The sequence below is a fragment of the Amblyomma maculatum genome, chromosome 8, assembly GCF_055883805.1.
Source record: "Amblyomma maculatum isolate TAMU_Amacu chromosome 8, ASM5588380v1, whole genome shotgun sequence".
NCBI lineage: Eukaryota > Metazoa > Arthropoda > Arachnida > Ixodida > Ixodidae > Amblyomma > Amblyomma maculatum.
Genome location: NC_139351.1, coordinates 64,611,748 through 64,633,478, shown reverse-complemented (window position 1 = coordinate 64,633,478; position 21,731 = coordinate 64,611,748). Strand labels below are relative to the sequence as shown.

General features: G+C 46.1%; 1 protein-coding gene across 8 annotated transcripts in view; it reads left to right on the top strand.

Moving 5' to 3' along the window:
- Positions 1–10,029: 10,029 nt before the first annotated feature.
- The window catches only part of LOC146181302 (ATP-dependent RNA helicase vasa-like), a 47,541-nt gene continuing 35,839 nt past the window's right edge, over positions 10,030–21,731 (top strand). For 3 of the 8 annotated variants that reach the window (XM_084576357.1, XM_084576358.1, XM_084576354.1), the window contains exons 1-9: positions 10,030–10,134; positions 10,741–10,788; positions 12,863–12,921; positions 13,170–13,218; positions 15,769–16,076; positions 17,332–17,391; positions 18,672–18,755; positions 20,459–20,539; positions 21,049–21,135. In XM_084576357.1, coding sequence (XP_084432483.1) covers positions 10,751–10,788; positions 12,863–12,921; positions 13,170–13,218; positions 15,769–16,076; positions 17,332–17,391; positions 18,672–18,755; positions 20,459–20,539; positions 21,049–21,135 — 766 coding nt within the window. In that variant the 5' untranslated portion in view covers positions 10,030–10,134; positions 10,741–10,750. Of the gene's footprint in view, positions 10,135–10,221; positions 10,371–10,740; positions 10,789–12,862; positions 12,922–13,169; positions 13,219–15,768; positions 16,077–17,331; positions 17,400–18,671; positions 18,756–20,458; positions 20,540–21,048; positions 21,136–21,731 lie in introns of those variants that run through there. The other 5 variants (XM_084576360.1, XM_084576356.1, XM_084576355.1 and 2 more) reach the window with 4 other exon arrangements.

The window sequence follows — 21,731 nt, the reverse complement described above, 5'->3', positions numbered from 1 at the left end:
CACCTCGTTTGATTGAACACCTGCATGACCAGGGACCCAGACAAGACGAACAATTCTTTCAAAGTGCACGTAAAAAGAAAAAAAAAAGCCATAAAAACACGCAGGAATCGACTAAAAATATTTTTTTTTTTAGGTTTCAAGTGAGATTAACACAAATAAACAATCGACAAGAATGATCACTTAAAATTACAATAATTACAAAATGATCCAGTTACATTCATGTGTGGAAACAAGAACCGAAGAAAAAAATTAATAACTTGATATTGAATATATTGGTGAGCACACACTACAGGAAGTGGACGAGATGAGGGTCCTTGGGCTAGACATATATAAGTCGGGCAAAGGAACTCAATGGCTCCATAATACCAAAAAGGCAGCAGCGACTACGGTATACGGTTGATCAAACGCATCGCGTCTAGAGGACGAGGGGCTCGAACAGATATAGCTAGACGTCGCGTACGTTCAGTACTTCAACTTAGGATAGTGTACCAAGCTCAGTTCCATAGACTAAACAAACGACAGTGGACGGAGCTAGAAACGATAAATAGAAATGCAATGAGCACCATCACGGGTTTGCCAAAACTTACATCCATCCCTATACTTCAGGAATATGCACAGTTGAACACTGACGAAAATTAATCAACAGAGAGAAGAAACAAGACATTTAAAGAGAACGTATGCTGAGCCTGTTGCAGCTGTATATAATGAGGTGACAGCAGACACAACAACAAAAAATAGACCCCCCCTCAACTCCCCCCTCTCCCTGGGCCAACACAATTACGACTAATAAGACTACAAAGCTCCATCGTAAAGCACAGCCGACAACACGTCCAGTGGTTGACATAAGTCCCGGAATATGTATAGCTTATACAGACGCATCAGTGATTTAAAGTGGTGGAAGAACGGCAACTGCCAGCCCCACACATGCACTTTCTTGTTTCGTGCACACCCCGTGTTGTTCACATATAGGGAGTACGTACGGACCACCCGGACTCGTAATGGAGCTGTATGCTATCCACGATGCGTTGGAGGCTATAAACGCCATACCGTCTATAATCGAAGCTCAGATTTACACCGACTCCCTAGACGTTATTAAACAACTCAAGAGAGTTACAAAAAGCCGAAGCTTTACCCAGGAGATACATGCTCTAAATAAGAAAATAAAACGCGTTCAGGTATATTGGATACAAGAAGACAGTAAAAAGATAGATCATAAAAAAAGATAGAAAAGATACGCTTACACACCGAGCCCCTAACACGAGTGCCTTATCCACAAGCCTCCCATTTGATCCTCGCTCCGTTTTCCCAATGTTGGTATCCGTTGTAAGGAAAAGCGCCACGTGCCCTTATTCCCCCATTTACTTACCCCCTCCCTCATAACCTAAGGAGAATAGAGGAGGTGTCCCTTACAAGGATTAGGGCTGAGGCGGCCCTTATCCCGTCGGTGACGTGCCGGTGGGGCTCTGAAGAAAATGCAGTGCAGAGCACATGCCCTAAATGTCCAAGGCCAGCTGCCGAGAATAAGACGACTACAAGATGTTGGACTGTTGGCTGCAAAGGAGATAAAAAGAGCCGGAGCTTGCTCCGGTTTCTTGAAGCAATAGACTGCATGACTTCCATTAAGTTAAAAGACAGCCTCGTTCTATGCCACATGGCAAGCCTTCGAATGAAATAATACATGTGATACATGGCATGAAATTTTGTGCAGAGCTAATCCATGAGCTAAAAATTCCGCAAAGAATATAGGAATATAATCTGGGATACGGACAGAATAACTCGATGTCAAATCCTGTGAAAATATGCCAACTGCAGCTTCTTCTTAGCTGACTGAGGCATCTGTAGAGATAACAGTGTAATCGGGGTATTTTTCTAGGCGATCAGAAAGAAGACCGCTTAAAATTCTTGTCCTCATAAAATGGCGCATACCCACAAGGAGGATTGGCCACGACCAGGCGGTGATTACAGTTTTTAACATTCCATTCTGTAAAACTGCATGAGATTAGAATTTTGATAAAATCTGGTTTACTGACAGTGATGGTTGAGGGTGGTGCATGTGTGCTGTCATCTTCTTTTTATTCTTCTACCTTGATAAATAGCACATACACACAAAGGGGGATTGGCCAGCGCGTTCAGTGTGAACTGCCAAATGTCCTACAGCGGCGATTGAATTAGTATATTAAATTTATTATCAACTAAACAAAAAACATAAGATTTAAGATCACAGAATTGAATGAAAGGAAAAAAAAAATACGGAGAAAAAATTTGGAAGTTTATAATTTTGGAATGCAATTAGTAAGGGAATCTGTCCGTAGCTTTGATGTAGTTATGCAAATACTGACAAATTTGAGGCATCGCAAATCCTTTCGCACTCGCAGCGAAGGAGAGTAGAAGCGGGACCGACAACGTAAATCCCAAGCGTGCAATTGAAGTTTCTAAATGCGCCCTCCTCTGATGTGAAAACCATCGGCAAGCGAGAAGGAAATGTTCAATATTTTCAATCTCACCGCAAGCCTCACAAAGGTTTGTGGGGCTGAACCCGCATCTACATAAATAAAGATTTAAGCGGGGGATCCTGTTATGTTTCGCATGAACAAGACAGGACGCTTCTTCCTCCTCGGCACACTGCGGTCCACAACTAGTGTTAGACCACGTACAGAAAGAAAACACGACTGCTACCTTCTGGAAAGAATCAAATTTATTATCGTTCTAAGCACTGTTTCATCCCTAGTTCCCTGAGGGGTGCCAGTTTATTCTCTTCTTTTTCCTCGGTCGAAGCACGCGACTAGTGACTGCTGCGCCTCGATCAGAGCCGAGCCTCGCGCACTCAGCGCTCGTGCTCGCTTTGTGAGCCCCTCATGCTTTGCCACGTATGCCAGTCTGCAGTGGGCGACTGTGCGGTGCTGACGTGCCCAGACTGCTTCTGGTGTCGCTGGGCTCCGGCCGCTATTCGGGGGCCGGGAGGTCGTCATCGCTGGACGGTTCCAGGAGGGAGACCCCCGCCGAAGGCAAGTTGCGTCGCTTTTTGTTTATTTTATGGTTTTGCTGCTTCCAGGGGACGCAGGGCAGCGGAATATGGAGCAAGGTGAAAATTAGGCGTTGTTCTTTTTTGCTATACCCCTTGTGCTATCCCCGGTCGCCCTTGTGCCATGTGGCAGTTCTACGTGGCTACGTGTCGCACCGGCTGTGTCTTGGCTTCGGTCATTGCTTGTGCCTAGAATATGTCTGCTATCAGTGCAAGCGATTTGTAAACGCTTGATTTTTATGTCACCTATCGCCTACATTCTTTTTACTTCATTTTATTTTGCCCCTACTAACATGAACAGGTGAGATTCGAACGCCTCATCTTCAGGCATTTCAAACTGTTCCAACGAATGCGCCTCTATTCCCTCTTCACGGCGACAGATTGATTGATTTATAGGAAGAGAAAAGGCGTGGTAACTGTCTCACTTGTTTTCTGTGGACACCTCAACCGCACCGTAAGGGAAGGGAGGAAGGTGGGAGTGAAAGTGGAAAGAGAGAAAGAGGAGCCGTTGTGGAGGGAGTAATTTCGACCACCTGGGGATCTTTAACGTGCGCTGATATCGCACAGCACACGAACGCCTCTTCGTTTCGCCTCCATCGAAACGCGGGTTCGAACCCGGATACTCCGGCACAGTGGTCGGGCGTCTTACCACTGCACCACCCCGGCGGGGCTCACGGCGACAGAACAGCTTACAACAGCAGCAGCTGGTGGCGAGGGATTAGAACGCCTCTCCCTTGTGCTAAGTTAAATTGGTTCACAGAAAGGGAAAGGCGCAGTAACTGTCACACTTGCTCTGTGGACACCCAAACCGCGCCGTAAGGGAAGGGAGGGAGGTGGGAGTGAAAGTGGAAAGAGAGAGAAAGAGGAGCCGTAGTGGAGGGCTACGGAGTAATTTCGACCACCTGGGGATCTTTAACGTGCGCTGACATCGCACAGCACACGGACGCCACTTCGGCTCCCTTGTGCCACGTGGCAGTTCTACGTGTCTACGTTAGTTAGCACCAGCTGCGTCTTGGCTTCGCTAATTGTTTGTGCCTGGAATATACGTCTATCAGTAAAAGCGATTTGTAAATGCTTGATTTTCTATCAACTAGTTTATCGCCACGGCTGCTTCTCCATTTTTCGCAACTCCCGATGAGGAAGCCACGACTTAGAGGAGCGAACGCGGCGTCTGCTCTTGACAAATGGCACTGTTAACATCTACAGGGTCTTGAATATTTGAGGGCCGGGTTTTAAACAATCGTATGCGAAATCTACTGCAATATTCGAGCTGAAATAATGTTCACAAAGTAGCAAACTATGGTCTACGTTATTTGATAACTTATTCAACATCGGTACTTGCCTAGATTTCCCGGAATCGACGAAAAACTGCTTTCGGCGGCGTGCAAAATTTTCGCAGAATAGAGTCGAAAAGCTGCTTTTACATGGTGCGCCATCTGTCAAGCAGCAAGCAAAGCTCGTCAACGGCCGGGATGGCGCTTGCCTCGCTGCTTGACAGATGGCGCATCATGTCAAAGCAGCTTTTCGGCTCTCCTTTGCAAAAACTTTGCACGCCGCCAAGAGCAGTTTTTCGTCTATTCCGGAATATCTAGGGAAGTACCGATGTTGAATCACTTATCAAATAACGTAGACCATATTTTTCTACTTTGTGAACATTATTTCAGCTTGAATAGTGCAATAGATTTTCCTTTCTTTTGTTTTAAAACCCGGCCCTCAAATATTCAAGACCCTATATTAACCCGGCAATCCACGCGTGGTGGTCCTCAATGTATTGTGCGTTGTCTTGTTAGATCTTTGCCTGAGCCACCTAGGCCTAGCTAGGGTTCGAGAAGCCATGTGCCCACGTAGCAGTCTACGTGGTTATGTGGCAGCTCCAAGCCCCGGATGCGTCTATAGGCTTCGCTCATTGTTTTTGCCTAGAATATGTCTATCAGTACAAGTGATTTGTAAGTGGTTGAATTTTTTTTTTTCACTTAGTTTATCGCCAGGGCTGCTTCCCTATTTTTTCTACTCCCGATGAGGAAGCCACGACTTTGGTCCAATCAGTCCGAACAAGGGAACATCTGTTCCCGCCAAGTGGCACAATTAACCCAGCAAGCCACGCGTGATATAGTCCTCATTGTATTGAACGTTGTCTTGTTAGATCTTTGCCTGAGCTGTCCAGGCCTATAGCTAGGGTTAGAAGCCGATGTCTCTCAGTGGCAGCAGGACAATCAAGCCAGGTGCTATAGTCCTTTGTCTTTAAGCGGCATGTCTTAATGTTCAAACTTCGCCTAATGTCCCTTGTGGCTTCAGTGTTCTCTGTCCGGAGGCGGCTTTCACACTATAAAAAAGCGCGTCTTCCTGTGATTTCTCTGCACCGAATGCGCCTCAACTCTTCTGTGGGCACTTCATCTGCGCAATTAGAGAGATGGAGGAAGCGAATTGCCGCGAACCATTCAAATGCATTGTCACTACCACGTGGCAATGTAGCTTGCTGGGCCGCCAATTAACGCAACCGCATTTTGTCAAACTGTAATTTCCTTAATTTGGTTCAAAGGAAAAGAAGAGAGGTACTCCCCTGATGGGGCTGGGGCAGGTAAGTCACCGCTGCTTGCGGCGGGGGCTAGCCTGCCACAGAATTTATCTGTTGTAAGCCGTCATTGCACCCGCCACCGTTTCGATAGTGGATGACGGCTGTTGTTGCGGCGCGCGTCTTTCTCTCCCTCTTTTTTTTCTTTCTTATTTATTTTCTGTCTGCACGAGGCAGCGGAGGTGGCCCAGCTACAGAGCCAGTAGCAGACCCGTGAATTTTCTTTTCCTTTTTCCTACAGCCACAACAACAACAAAGGAAAGGGAGGGCGTAGTGTCTGATACATCTCGTCCGCACTGTGAGGGAGGAAAGGAAAACGGGATTGAAAGGAGAGAGGTGCCTTATTAGAGGGCTCCAAAATAACGGTCACTGCAGAAACTGCATTGCGAGAATGAAATTGCCTCGCCGCTGCGGAGCAGTGGTAAGATGCCAGCTATACTGTGCCTGAGTACCCGGTTTCGAACCCTCCACTGACTCCTCTCGTTTCACGTTCTCTCCCACCTTCCTCCCTTTCTCTACAGCGCGGTCAGGTATCCACCGAAAGAAGTGTGAAATATTTACACCTTGCCTTTCCTGTGAACCAATTTATTTATAAACTGTTTCTGAATTGTTTTATGTTGTCTTTATTTCTATTTTGTTATATTACTTTGCTTTCATGTACTACTGTCATTCTCATATTATTTTACTATTAATTGTTCATTAATTACTGTTTATTTTACATAGCCTACTAATGTACTAGTAATTGATTTACAGGAAAAGGAAGGCGCAGTATCCCACATTCCCTGCGAGCCTCCTGAATTGCGCCGTAACGTAATACTACGGCACCTCTTTCTCTTTTTCGAAGTGACTCGCTCCTTCCTTCTCATACGGCGTGGTTATGACCGTGAGGATGACAGCGGGATTCCGCGAGTGACATATACTGTGATTGGCGCGCAATTTGAAAGTACCAAAGACTAAAATAAAAACAAGTCACTCAATTAGGGTGACGCCAAGGATGTGACGTCACCCATCTGCCATCAGCGGAGACTTTTTCACGTGATACTCTCATAGTCACGTGACATCATTAATGATACAAGTGATCCTGACTTCTCATGATCATATGTCTCTGTATTTAATAGGGCCATTTTTTTAACCTACACCACCTACAGTAGCGTAGCAAGTCTCCTATATCTCCAATGGTTTTCGGCTACAGTAGTGTAGCTGGTGTAGGTTAAAAAATAGCTCTAATATACGCCCCGTGCAAAGCGACGGCCACGCCAGTGGTGGCGAGGTTGAAAGTAAATGTGGCCGCGTGTTTCTATGCAGTCCTCTCGCGTCATGAATTCGCTTTCCCGTGGCTCTTGCATCGTTGCCTCAACAACCGCTGCCAATGCACTGTGACACAAACTACGGGGTATCAGGTTTATCTATGACATCACTCTACTCTTCGAATCATGATTGGTGACGTCACATCCAGGGAAATATTTTGCGGACAGATTTTTCGGAGACTTCCGGTGCCAACGTAGCCTGGTAAAGTAAGACTTGGCTCGGAATTGGGATATTTGAACAAAGTTTACAATTGACCAGAGTCGTTAACGCCGCTGTTGAGGCGAGATTCTAGGCGGTAACTGATGCCTCTACTAGGACCGTCTTAGGGTACAGAGTACAAGTGAGAGGACAATGGGGAGTGTCCAGGTTGTATGGAATAGGGTGGGAACTTACATCACGGGTTGCTAAGAGGATACAAGGTGGTATCGACCTTATGGAGGATGTATTGGATATATATATATAGTGTTTGCAAGTTGCAAAACGCCTAGGTGGGGCGGTGGAAAGCGAAGCCGAAGGTCGCGGCCCGTAGTGCTCGGAAAAGTCGGAGGTTGTGGATGGATTTGGTGGGACGCCAAATGTGCTCGATGTTCCCATGGTGGGACGCCAAATGGGCACGATGTTCCCACTTTACGGACATATTCGATTACTTCGAAGCTTGCTCCGTAGCCCTCCACTACGGGTCCTGTTGCTCTCCCACCTTTCTCCCTTCCATTACAGCGTCGTTCAGATGTCCACAGACCGTGGCAGATACTGCGCCTTTCCTTCCCTGTCAGCCCGACGACGAGGAAGCGATTGCTAGGCAACTGCGCGGCCACCGCCACAACGAAAATTGTTGTTGTTGTGGCTGTAGGAAGAAGGAAAAGAAAATGCACGGGCCTGCTACTGGCTCTGTAGCTGAGCCACCTCCGCTGCCTCGTGCAGACAGAAGAGAAAACAGAAGAAAAGGAAGGGGGAGAGCAAGACGCAAGCCGCAACAACAGCCGTCGTCCACACCTAAGCGGTGGCGGGTGCAATGACGGCTCACAACAGACAAATTCGGTGGCAGGCCAGGCCCCGCCGCAAGCGGCGGCGACCCACCTGCCCCAGCCCCATCAGGGGAGCACTCGACTACAACGAAAATGCGACATCGTGGCCATGTAGCTCTCGCTGTAAAAAAGAAAAAAATTGAAGACAAGCCGTAACCCCCCCCCCCCCCCCCCCCGCTTGGGAGCGTCCAATGAGTGGGCGCACCCAGCAAGCCTCGATGACGTCACATGAGGTTTGCGTCAAGGTTTGTGCTGGAGGAATCGATTGCGAGTGCATGGTCGCTAGATGCACTTGAAATAAGTGCATTTTCGGCTCCTCGCAAAGCTCGAATACTCCGGACTACTCATGCACTTCTTTCGCTAGAATATTGGAGAAAGTGGTTTTAGGCGTTCAAGACTGTGGAAGATATTTTATATTGTTAAGTTGATTTCGAGGGAAAGGTTTCAAATTTCGGTGGACACTTACATATATAGGTCGAGGTAACAAACCTTTCAATGTCGCAAATTGTTGCTTTTTTTTTTTTTTTATGGGGGGAGGCCCAGCATCTGTCGTCACTCGCGGTCATCTGGGCCCAGCTCAAGGTTATTCGGATCCAGCGAAGTGAAATATTAATTTGCACCCGGAATAGTAGAGCCCTACGAAAATAACTGAACGGCGATTAGACAAGTTATATCATAAAAGGGGAAGACCCGAACTAAGAAGCCAAATTTAAGAAGTGCTGGTATGAGGCACTACCTTTTTTTGAAATAACAAATGGCACGGCAAATTTGTTTCGCATTTTATACCGTTAAACAAAGTGCCTGCGCAGCCAGCGCTGATCGACAACATGGCCAGGCGAACGTTATCGCATGACGATAAACTCTGCCGCAGGCCCTTGTTAACTGCTTATCTATGTTACCCGATAGAAAAACGAAAAGACCCCCCAACCCGACTGCAGTAAACATCCCGCTTCTTCACTCATCCTCGTTACTTTTTATTATGCGCTTCAGGACTCCGAATCGAGTACCACTCAGCACCCGATATGCTCAGCGTAATCGTAAACAAGCTCTATCACGTTAGTGTGTTGTTGTGTGCTCGTTAAACAGACCCTGAATTGCAGCATAACAATTATGCACACTGCTCGGAATATAGCCGAAACGTTGCACGCGATTGAACGACGTGTCGAAAATTTCTCAGCACCGGTTCCCGTGGAATGGATCGGCAAGGGATGAGCAGAATCTTAATTGGCTTTCGAGGCCGTCCATGCAGCTGCCGTCACGGTACGTAAGCCGGGGAAAAAAGCGGTTTCGAAAACGACTAAACTTTTATAACATTCTTTATTGCTCAGTGCCATTTGAGAGACTATCGTGCACAACGAAAAGATAAAACAGCTTTTAAGTAACCGTCCAATGTCAGTCTCTGCATACCGCTCTTTGGCCTCAGATGTCCTTGTACCAATAAACATTATTAATCAAACGGGCATTTTGAAGGCCCTCGAACCGACGCCCCCCTCATGTTCGTATCAAAGCATTTTCGCTTGAGAACTGTCGTTAACAGCAATGCTGGTGTTAATAAATCGGAGTGACGCACAACCACACATCAAACAACTGAGCACTTCCATATGCAAATCGTGTTTATGTAGCATTCAGCGAACGGCATTCTTTCTAAACGATTTTTTGTTTTGTTATACGATACCAACCTCTCGTGCGGCGTAGTAAATATTTATCACTCGAAAATTCTAACAACCGCTTTTTTTGACCGCGTAAAAACTCCGGCCACGGGCCATGAGCTAACCTCTTCTGCTAAGAAGCGATCGCGCTTCGCAACAAGATACCAACGCTGTCAAGTGTCTCGGTCGGTGTAGCCCAGCGTGTGTACTGCAATTGTGTTGCGCCAGTCCTTATCGACGGCTGCGCGAGATGAATGCCGATGGCTCGCGAAAAAAAAAATCAAAACGCTTTTTCTTTCGCGCGGCACCGCACAATACGCAAATTCACGAGATGTACATATGCTACTAGAGAAACTGCGCCTGCATTTCCCTTGAGAAAGTGTGTGTGCACTGTGCAGGTGCGCTAAGCGTGGTAGCGAGCGCCCTCACGTTTTGAAAAAGATAAAAACAGAAAGAGCAATGACGGTGACCACGTGACAGAGTGCGGTCAGTGCGGGCAAGTGCGCTCGCGCCACTCGCGGTTTGCTGCATTGTAGAACACGGAGGCTGACCGTGAAGGTGAGGTAGCGTAGCGGCTTTTAGTCGCGCCTTGGCTATTTTTGACACACCTAGAACTGTATCTTGCGCCGTTGTTTTCGCACCGCCCTTCCAAGCTTTTCCGTGTCTTTGCCGCTTTAACGCGCGCAGTCGGTTTGAACGAACGCTAGGCCTCCGCAGCGCTCTACTTAGCGGCTGCCTGCACTTTCGCTCAAAGGCCACTGGGAATTAAGAATGGTCAGCGCTGCTGCGTAATGGTAAATTATGGGACATACCTTGTGCTGCGCAGGGTCCGAACGTCATATTCTGAAGACAGCGCTATGGAAGGCGTGCTGTGTCCGCCTTCACTTGTCAAAACTCAACACGTGGTTCCATTGTCGCGTTCCGCATTGTATTTCAGTTTTACCTTGTCTTCCTTGTGGCTTTGAATCAATGGCATTGCGCGTTTTCTCTTCATAATTGCACATGGCACACGCGTACTTCTTTTTTGCTGCAGGGGGGCTGTGTACTCGGATTGCAAAGGTTCTTTGTTGTGGCGAACACTGTTAGTGGTGTCCGTCATAGGCGTCTCAGAACGCCGCCTTGTCTGCGCCGTTGCTTCAATGTGCAACTTGCATGTTTTTGCAGGGGGCTTGAAATGGCAGATGTGACAGGGTTCACTGCCGGCGGTTTCGGGTGAGTACTTCATTTGTCTTTGCTTTGCATGGAACCCTTTCGCGAGACGGGAAGACATTGTTTTTGCCATCTGCAAAACACGGACGCAATAACTCGTTTCGTGTCATCCGGCAGGATGCCTCGTTTAAACCGCGAACCTACCACTGCGTGGTTTATTTTTTTTTTTTTTGACAGGAGTGGCTAGGTGTCTAATTGTAAGGCGGTATATCAGGTGTTTTGCTGTTTATGTTGCGCCAGCCTTATCGGTGCGTGCTATAGTAGTTTCGGAATTAGCGAGCAGACAGGAAATGGCGGCGCCGGGAAGGAAGATTAGGTTGCATCTTCTAATCTTGCTTGGCGGGGTTGCAGGTCGGGCGCGGGGCGCGAACCAGGGTTCGCGTCTGCCTGACGAACTTCTACGAGGCGGGCAGATTTTCTGCACGTCGAATTTATGTTTCGATTCACTCCAGTTAACATATTGGCGTGCTGCTTTCTAGAAATAAATGGATAGGTGTAATACAAGGGAGGGCGGAGTAGCATAAATATGGCCTGAAAGAGCATTGTGGCCGCGCTTAGCCTTGGAGACATTCTTTGTCGCCTGGGCAAGACATGCTTAGTGATCGACCGCCGACCCAGCTGGCCTGGGCAGCTAAATACTAAGCAAGGTCAGGTTCCAAAGCCAATTGCACATGTCAGCTCTTGGAATTGAGCTATCGTAGGGTGTATTGCTAAAAACCTCTTAGTGCTCCAGCTTTGTTCTGGGTTGAACAGGGAAAGTTTGAAGCTGGCAATGAGCATAACCAATATTTACATTCGGAAGAAGCCAGACATACATAAACCTTGCGTACACATGGTAGCATTGTTTGAGATTACTTATCTCTGCAGCACATTGCTTGAGCACTACGGTCAGGTGTGCCGATCTCTACATGCTTTTTGCAGGGAGCTTTAATATGACTTAATAAAAGCACGTGCAGATGTGTTATGCTATAGTTACATAATCTGAATTACTGCTCATGGTTATCACTGGCACAAAGGTGCAACAGCACTCTTTCCCTTCCCTGTGGGGTACACACTTACCATTAATGGCTTTGCACTGATAGTGCTTGCGCTGTTATGACAGTTAGTGTCTAGTCTCATCTCTGCTGTGCTGCAGTTGTAATGCTATAGTTATATAATATGAATATAATATAATGACAGCATTATATCGCACCCCCTCCCTGTGCGGTACATGCTTGCCATTAATAGCTTTGCACTGATTGTGTTTGCGCTGTTCTGACAGTTAGTATTGAGTATTGTGAAAAGTTGCGTTGTGGAACAGCGCTGAAGTGCAATGCATATTAGCATTGTCTATGCTCATGCTGGTATGCACTCGCGATAGCCCAAAGTTTATAACTAAGTAGCCTGGGGCTGGTGTCTGCAGGCATTCATTTATTTGAACTCTGCTAAAGACCTTATTGCACTATCAGTGCAAAGCCATTAATGGCAAGTATGTACCCCACAGGGAAGGGAAAGTGCTGTTGCACCTTTGTGACAGTGATAACCATGAGCAGTAATTCAGATTATGTAACTGTACCATTGGCTGGGGGGGCTTCTTTTGAGAGGCAAAAGCTTTGCTTTGTGATAGCTTTGGTATGGCTCCGTAGCTTTGCAAGCGTAGAGAATGCTTCATTAAAATGAGAATTTTATTCACACAATCGGTTCAAGATTGGGATGTCAAAGCTGCTTTTGAAAATCTGAAAGTGATGTAGGTATGAGGAACTGTCGGAAATTGCATGGAAGAATTGTAGGAAATTATAGCACCCTAGATATTCTGCAATTGACATGTTCTCGGAAGTTGCAAATTTGCGACTGGGAGGGCTTGCAACCATTTGGTGCTGTTGCAAGGATCAGCGTTGGGTGCCCTCTGAATTGCCGTGGTGGCTCAGTGGTTGCAAATCTTGGAAGTCTCGTGCACTACGAGATGTCTGTGCACATCGTGGAACTGCTCTCCATGGGTGTTGCTCAGTCTGATTAGCTTTGCAACGTTAGCTCCATGAACAAAACCATGAATTTCCTTGATTGGCTGGTTGTCCACGATGTCTTTTCTACCTTGCAGCGTGGGCCGAGGTCGTGGAATGAAGGCGACAGTTGGGCCGGCATCTACCAGGCACCCTGGTGAGTTACGCCTGTTCTTTTCATAGGGGCCAAACTGTCATTACCCTGTGGTGGTTGCCTGCTGATCAAATGTGACATCTGGATGGGACGGTCATTATCACATCTAGCGGATCGTTTGGGAATGGGTCTGGAGCACTGTCAATATGAGCCCAAGTGGTATAGATCTGTCCATGTGGGACAGATATTGCTGGCCAGTGTGTTGCATGTGTTACATGATGCAGTGATTACTCTTACCTCTTTCTGCACAGGTGAAGAGGCCAGCAATGGTTGGAAGAGTGCGGCACCCGCAGATAGTGGGTGAGTGCACTTGCCCCCTCCAGAACTACTCTACAAGCCCTATGGGATGCATGGTCAACAGTCGTCTTCAGCCAAGCATGGCTCTTAACGCGGGTTTTGAGATGCATGCCATGCAAGGGGGCACTTTAGCGAGTTGTCATTTGGCTGGGAGTGGAATCTGCGTTTTGTTCTTTGTGTATGCATACCTGCAAAGTTTTATTTAATTGCAAAGTTCTCTTTGTGTATGCATACCTGCAAAGTTTTATTTAATTGCAAATTGCCAGATTTTGCAATTGCAATTGCAAATTGCCAGACTATCATTGCACAATTTTTCTTGATTTTTGTGCGGACTAGCCCAAATTTCGACATAATAAAAGGTAGCAGGCCTGGAGCGAGCAGGCGTGCAAACACTCGCAATTTTGTACCACACGCATCATATCTTGGCGTGGTGCCATACTCCGTGGCATTTCCGTGGCGCACATCTTAGTTGCAGGGGTGGAAGCGCTGCTCCAATTGCTCCATTCTGCTCCTAACTGCTTTTCCTGCTCCATCCTGCTCCCAGCCACGATATTGCTCCAAAACTGTTCCAAACTGATTGCTGCAATCTAGCTCTGCATAGAAATAGCATTCCGCTGGTAGCTGAGGTATAACATCTCTTGCACTGGGCTCAATACAACAAAATTTTCGCAAGCTAGGGAAGTGTGAAGCATAATTTGAAATTTTTTTGCAAGTAAATTTAATATGACCCAGAGGAAATTGTCAAAAAAAAAAAAATGCACTGTGCATGTGACATGGCACATCGGAAGATGTGCCATGTCACATGCACAGTGCATTTTTTGAGTGCAGGCTTTTGAATCACCGGTGGAGAGGGAAGTCAGAGTAGCAAGTGAAGGAGATAACGGTTCCTTGTTAGATGGCAAAAAGTACACAAGTTATTCTAATGCTCTTGCTTTAAAAACAAGCGTATACTTTGCCATCGAGCATCTTTGTCAATGACAAGCGTGTCAGGCCTATGTCGGACAAAAGCACACTTGAAGCGTTGTAGGGTGCTAAAGGTGCCAGTCACTCCAGCATTGACTAAGCAGCATTGACTAAGTAAAAAAAAATGAGGACAGTTAAATAAAGAAGCTGAAGAAGGAAAAGGCTACCGCTTAGTATAGTCTATCCTCCCTGAAAGCAGTACTGGTCAGTACTCGAGAATTTATCAGTACAGGTGTAAGATCAAAGAACGTGTAGAAGATAGCGGAAATGTGCTCATTGATGCAAATGCCCATAATATTGGCACTGCTTGAGCGCATCGAAATGATACACTTTTGAATAAAGTCAAAATAGGCAAAATTTTAGATCAAACTTGGTGTTCAGTTATGAAGTACATAAGCAAGCATTCCATTTGCTGTAAGTCTGTCCCAAATTGTTGCTTAGGTCAGCCTGTGTTGTTTTAAACATCATAACATGTTTTGGCCATTTGTCGTGCCAGAAGTGCGTGCATAGTCTGCAAAAACACTCATCGTTGCATAAAAGTAAATAAAAGAGGGATTTTATATATCTGGAGTAAACTGAAATTATCAAGGGCGTTTCACGGTAGAAACATGCTCCAAAACATAATTTGAATGCTCCAAAACTCGTTTGATTGCTCCAAAGCTGCTCCAAAATGCCATGACTGCTCCCTGAGCTGCTCAAAAATGCTCGAGCCTGCCTCAGTTTGCCACACCACTTGTCGGCGCCACTACTATAATCAAATCATCCCCCGTTCAAAAGGGTATGGCTCTGTCGTAATGGTTTTATTTTTTTTTGCGTGTGCGGTCGTCTGGACATTTGTTTCCATCTCTGTACAAAGTAGCACAAAGCCTCAGTGAGTGTCGTTGACACCAACGGGAAGATAGATGGGTACTTTAACACTGCAGTGGACCAAGCCACTTATGGCTTTTCTGATCGAGTAGGAGTAACCATTCAGGAGTGCAGACGAGCAGGGCACGCTGTTGCCAGTCTTCAGGACATTGAGCATACTTTCAAGTATGATAACCACACAAGTAACTCAAGAGTAGAAGTGTTTAGCGAAGTCAAGAAGACTTGCACCAGGTTTTGCTCAATGTCAAAGAAGGGCCTAGAACAACAGTTGTCAAATGCAAGGAGTCTGGAGTTCGTCACAATCAGACGTTCGACAAGGACTTCCCATGGAAGTCTAAAGCAGTAACCTCTTCAGTACTTTCCCAACCTTTCACTTCAAATACGTCTTTAGAAGCTGTGTTTACGCGACTTTTCGGAACTATAGTTTAGACTGCTCTGTTTCCATCATTCAAAATAAATTTTGAGCAACATGTAAAAACATTTTAGTATTTTTCACCAAATCTTGGTATTTTTTGGCATCCTCGATTTAGCTCTGTGTTCTGATGGTATGAGAAGGGCCTGGGGTGCTCATTTTTCGTGCATGGTAATTTTTCAGGTTCAGCTGTGTCGACTCTGTTATGGGAGCGATAGCTTATTCCTCCAAAAGCAAGGCCATAGTCAGGACTTTGTGTTTGTGTAGCCTCGGCGTTGCAGATTCTCAATCCCTGTGGATTCTCCCTACAGCTGGGGCGCAGGCTCGGACAGTGCGCCCGCAGAATCTGGTTGGGGCACCAGTAATGGAAGTGGCGGAGGCTCTGGCTGGAACAATAACGGTTCGGGCGACAACAACAATGGGGCAGGCGCCGCTGCAGCACCAGCCGCTTCAGACGGCTGGGTGGAAGACTCTGGATGGAACGAGGAACCCTCCACTCCCAGCTACGGTGGAGGTGGCTCCAGCTATGGCGGCGGGGGCTCCAGCTATGGCGGCGGGAGCTCCAGCTATGGTGGCGGTGGTGGAGGCCGCTCTGGTGGAGGAGGTGGAGGCAGCCGGGGTGAGTGCTCGTTTGTGCTGGTTCCATTTTCCCCCAAGCAGCAAAAGGCATTGGCCCAACATTGGTCCTATGTAATCCAGACATTGCCAACATAGTCCCAATATTGGGTTGATGATTTAGGCTGTTCTCCTTGAGCTGTACTAGTGTTCACGTCAAGTGCCATGTTTACATTCTTGCAGGTCCTTTCTTTCCACACTCGTGACAGTTGTGATTGGGTTGTAACGATTGTGGCTCGTTTGATTCAGGACTTGCTTGTGGAAGTTGTGCACAACGTTGGTAGTAGTGAGCTCTTTAGAGCTGTTTTGGTATCAAACAGCACTCTTGTGGAAGTTGGGCACAATGTTGGTAGTAGTGAGCTCTTTAGAGCTGTTTTGGTATCAAACAGCACTCTTTATATATTTTGTTAACAAGAATGCTTTCGTAAAGCCATGAAAGCTATGTAAATTTGACTTCTGTTCTAATTCGAATGTATGAATGTATGTAGGAGGGGTGGTCCGTTGATAAAGCATAGTCAAGGCAGTCAATGGTGCTGGTGTGTTTATGTATACGTGCTTGTTAAACTAGCCCTGGCTATGGCACAGTAGAAGTGCGCTCAGCTTTTGCACAAAGTTTGTGTGAATTAAGGGAAAAGTGCGGCTCTAGATTCTATTCGGTCACTTTTTACAAGCGTACACCTCGTGTGTGGCGCATGATAGCCTCAGTTGCTTATGCGCCATTATATTAACATTTACAACCTTGTTTCTGTTTCTACAAACAAGCTGAAGAGAGCGCAAGATATGTCGAATACGAATGTTTGAAAATATTGGAGGTCTGTGTTGACTTAAAATATGATCATTTCAGTATACTTTGAAATTCTCCCGAGATATGTTTAATACGAAAGTTTGAAAATATTGGAGGTCAGTGGTGACTTGAAATGTGATCATTTCAGTATACTTTGAAATTCTCCCGAGATATGTTGAATACGAATGTTTGAAAATATTGGAGGTCAGTGGTGACTTGAAATGTGATCATTTCAGTATACTTTGAAATTCTCCCGTTCCTTTTTTGCATTTCCCACTTCGTCACTGCCCTAGGTGATGCCATTCTCTTCAGTGAGTGCACAGAACAGTGGGAAATGCAAAATAATAGTATAGTAGCATGTATACTGCCAGTATACTGACCCTAGTTGCGGACTGCCTTGGGAGGCCACGTCCTAGCTGCAGTGTGTTGCAAGTGAAGTGGTTTTTTTCCCTGACGTCTGCGCCCACAACCACAGGCCGCTCTGGCTGGGACAACCGAGGAGGCCGTTCAGAAGGGCGCCGAACAAGCGGCAGAGGTGAAGCGGTAAACGCCACCCAGGCTCTCTACCCTCTTGCTGTGCTTGCTGTGTGGGGCTTGGTTTGAAGAAAAAAAAAAAACCCAATCCTGTGTGGTGCTTGGGAGAGAGAGTGCCTATGCCGGTGTGGTGTTGGTTCCTGGTGGTACCCGCCTGCCCCTGTAGTTCCCTATAGGTGGTATTTGCCTGCCGCTATAGTTCCCTATAGGTGGTATCCACCTGTCCCTATATGTGGCACTGCTTGACTCCATCACCCAAGCCTGCTGCTTGTGCTGATGCTGGCTGCTGTGCAGATGTATCTGCCTCTGTGTCCGTGCTGCACCCTGGTCACGCACTGCACAGCCTACGGAAATGCTTTTCTCGCTCGTTGCCTCTTTGCACAGAGCCCATGCGTCAGTGCTGAGCTCCTTGAAGGGAGGAAGGGAAGGTTAGGTACGTGCGGTCAGTGTGCATAGGGCACTCGCTGGCTGAGACTTCTTCCCTTCTGGCTTTTTATTATGGTCTTCTAGATTCTAGTGTCTGGCAGTTTTCTTACTTGTTGGACTGTGCGTTGACAGAATTACCACTCCAGGGCTTATGTACGCCCTCAAATTTAAATACCCTTGGGTTTTAAATAAACTTCTCGAGTCTCGAGCTAAAAAGGTTGCTCTGTGCATAGAGCTTCTACATGGTGGCTACAGGAGGGCCTGTTTCTCAGATTGAACAAAGACGGAGAAGTGGAAAACCTAAAGCAGCAGCACGGAACACTGCAGTATAAATACTTCAAAATCCTGCTTCCTGGCCTCCGTAATTAAAACTCGTGTGACCACAGCTTCTTGAATGCCTGTACATGATAGGGAGGATACTGCAGGAAACCAACAGAGAAGTCTGAAATGAAGCCACTGGAGATCGAGAACTTGTCTGAAAGAAAAACTCAAATTGGTCACTAGTGTTTAAAGATGCCGATACGAAGAATGACATGATTCTGTCAGGGCTAACAGTTTTTGCTGAAAAGCAATCTAACAGGAGGCAGAGATTTTGGGCTTGTGAGAGATAAGAGCTCTCTGATCTCTCTGTGCGTCTAAAAGTGAACTAGCTGACCTTGTACGCATTGCGTGAGAATGGAGGCAGTTATGCTGCTGTGGACCTTTTTCCTCTCCAGCCTGTTCAGCCGTGTAGTGTGTTTGGGCTGCTTGCACTGATGGACTGATGGTAGGCGCTCTGTGCAAGGGGGCGGTAGCTGCAGTACGGAGTTGTCTGGCCGTGTCTTATGCCCTTCTCCTCCTCCTCTTTGATTATAGCCTGTTTCAAGTGTAACCAGGAAGGGCACATGAGCCGTGACTGTCCAAACGCAGACTCCGGAGGAGGTGGCGGCCGCGGCAGAGGTAGGTTTTTGCTGCACCATAGTTTCCTGGTCTTAGTTGCCGATGTTAACCTTACTCTCTCAAGTTGTGGAGTTGCTTTTGAGGAACAGATGTAATTAGTAATGCACTTGTTAATGTTTTAATGATTTTGGCTATAATGAACCCCTTCACATGGCAAATTTCTCATTGAGTTTATGCACAAGTACGACAACTTAGCGTAACTAATGTAACTTCAAGAAACAAGTGAAAAATTCTGTCTGGTTGATGCTGTACATTATAAAAGTAGTGAAAGGGGCAATGTGAAAGTAAATACTTTCCGTAGTGTAAACAGGTTACTTTTAAATCCTCAAGGGAGGGGTTGGTCATGTTATGCTAGTAATACCTCTGTCACACCAGCAGATTTAATGTTGTTCGATGCATCGAATGTCATTCGGTTTCTTTCGGTGCTACACGGTAGAATATGTCATTCGCAAATGGTAGCAATTACGACCAGCTACAAAAAATGCTGCACTTAAGGAGCATCAGTGCGCGTAAAAGGCGTTTGAAATCACTATGTAACATTTTAAAGCTGATCAAAACATTTCTGTACGATAATTCAAGCGAAAAACATTACTTTTGGCTGTGATGTAGCATTTTAGCCATAAAAATCCAAGCCAAGTATAGAGTCACCCAGAAATCCGAAATATGTAAACAAACAATATGGCTGAACACAGCGGAGCGCGGATACACAGTGCGGAGACGCACGGAGACACGTAGAGCATGCAATTGGCGTCCAAACTGTGAGTCGCTCAGTCAAATTTTTAAATAGTTCCGAGATAAACATACGGGGAGATGCGGTTACCAAGGAACACAGAGTCCAAAATGATCGTGAGTCGCTGCCATTACTGGACCACTGCTGTGACCGAGAGTAATGCCGTTCCGCGAGAGTCTGCAGTGGTAATAATTTTACACCTAAATTAACAGGTTTTAAAACAAAACTTTAGAAATATAATTTTTAAATTTCAATGTGCGCGGAATGTTGTTGCGTTACTTGTTTCTGGTATCTGGCGTCCAGAGTACACATTCGGTTCGCGATCGAATGTGAATGAGTTCCCAAACTTATTCGATGAAGAATGTCATTCGAACCTAATGACATTAAATTTTCTCGTGTAGCATGGGAATAATGACATTAGATGCTAATGTCATTTGATACGAATGACATTAGCATTAGCATCATTAGAATGGCATTAATGTCATTCGATACGAATTACACATTAAATTTGCTCGTGTGACAGGGGTATAAGTAAATTACTTGCCATAGTTATCAGTCTTCGTGAACATCTGATAATTTTCAAAAATTATTTCAGTCCCTGAAGTTCAAATTAACAATCTTTTACTGTAGTTGATTGTAAAAAGACCAATTCTTGTGGTGCCTGCAGTTGCATGGCATTTTCATGCAAATCAGCTCAGTATGAAAAATTCTCTCCAGAAGAGAAAATTGTGGTAGTTTGTATCCAATGTGCAGTCACAAACATATGTGGTTGTTCTTCTCCATAGCCCCAGTGCAAAAGTTGGTGCTCATGTAAGGCATCATGTAAGGCGTCTCTCATAGCCTGAGTCTCTTTGGGACTTTAAACCCCACAAACCAAACCTTAGTGTTTAGCTTGGTTATTGTTTACAAGTAGACTGCACTGCACTGTGGGTGTTTGTGTGTAATATATTCTTTTGTGTGTGTGTGCACACAGGCTGCTATAAATGTGGAGAGGAAGGACATATGAGCAGGGACTGCCCAAAGGGTGACTCGGGTGGCGGGAGCAGAGGCAGAGGTGAGAACCAAGCATTGTTTTTCGTTGGCACAGTTCATTTCTGGGTGCAGTATGCGACTTAGAATGGCAGCTGCTTATCCGTTGCTTTCCTAACTTTTCTATTGCCAAATGGTTTACCAGCAAGAGGTGCCTTTGGAAGCTTAAAGCAATCTGAAAGGAGTGAAGGAAGGTTTAAATTTAATTTTGTTTTATAAGTGTGCACGAGTTATTCCTTAGCATTAAAAGCAATTTTGCTGCCGGGAACTTTGCGAAACTCATGCCATTGGTTTCTTACGAGGTCAAGGAATGCTTTGAGGATAAATTTGCCATTCTGCCTATCGTATGTTGAATATTGTTTTTGGTCACTTCTGGAACAGTGTCGTTTTTTGGTCCCATCACTGTACAAACTTGAGACAGGACATTTTTTGGCAAATTTTGAGTGGCAGAATTTAACTCCAGATACTTTCGTCACAATTCATTAGTGCACAAGGATTTGCGCGTTCTGAATGACTGACAGTGTGTGCTTGCAGGCTGCTACAAGTGCGGTGAGGAGGGCCACATGAGCCGAGACTGCCCCAATCCTGGCTCGTCCGGAGGTGGCGGGGGTGGCAACAGAGGTGAGCATGGTCTTGCACATTTGAGTAAAGTGGGAATCCTGCTGCAGTAAACACTGCCAAATATATTTAGTCACAATCTGCTTTGCAGCACTCTGGTCCAGACCTGGTCCAATCTATCACATGCACTGCAGTAGGTAATTGTGCTCCAAATTGGTGGGGGCAGCAGAGAGAGCACAGTTATCTATTAGTGCCTAGGGAGGAGAGGCACTTAGGAGCACAATTACCTCTTATAATGCTCCAGGGCTCCCCTGAGCTTTTCAGAGGTCATAACCAGTGTTTCATATTACGACCCCTTCTTTAGGGAAAGTAGCTTGAGATTAAATTTCCAAGAGCACTTACATCAAGCATACCAAGTTCAATGTCTGAACATTGGGATCTGTGGCCTCCACACCATGCACAACACCTACAGGGCAGGTGTTACAGCAAGTGAAGAGTTGACTGTCTGCTCTCCAGTCTGAGCGCGCTTTTCCATGGTTCTTCGGCAAGGAGGGAAGACTTCTCGGCAGTTACCAGTCAGGAGACTTTTCCCCTGAACTTAGTTGCACACCGGTTTGCTGTTGCATCGGTTTCACACCGGCTTCAGCAGATACGTATGC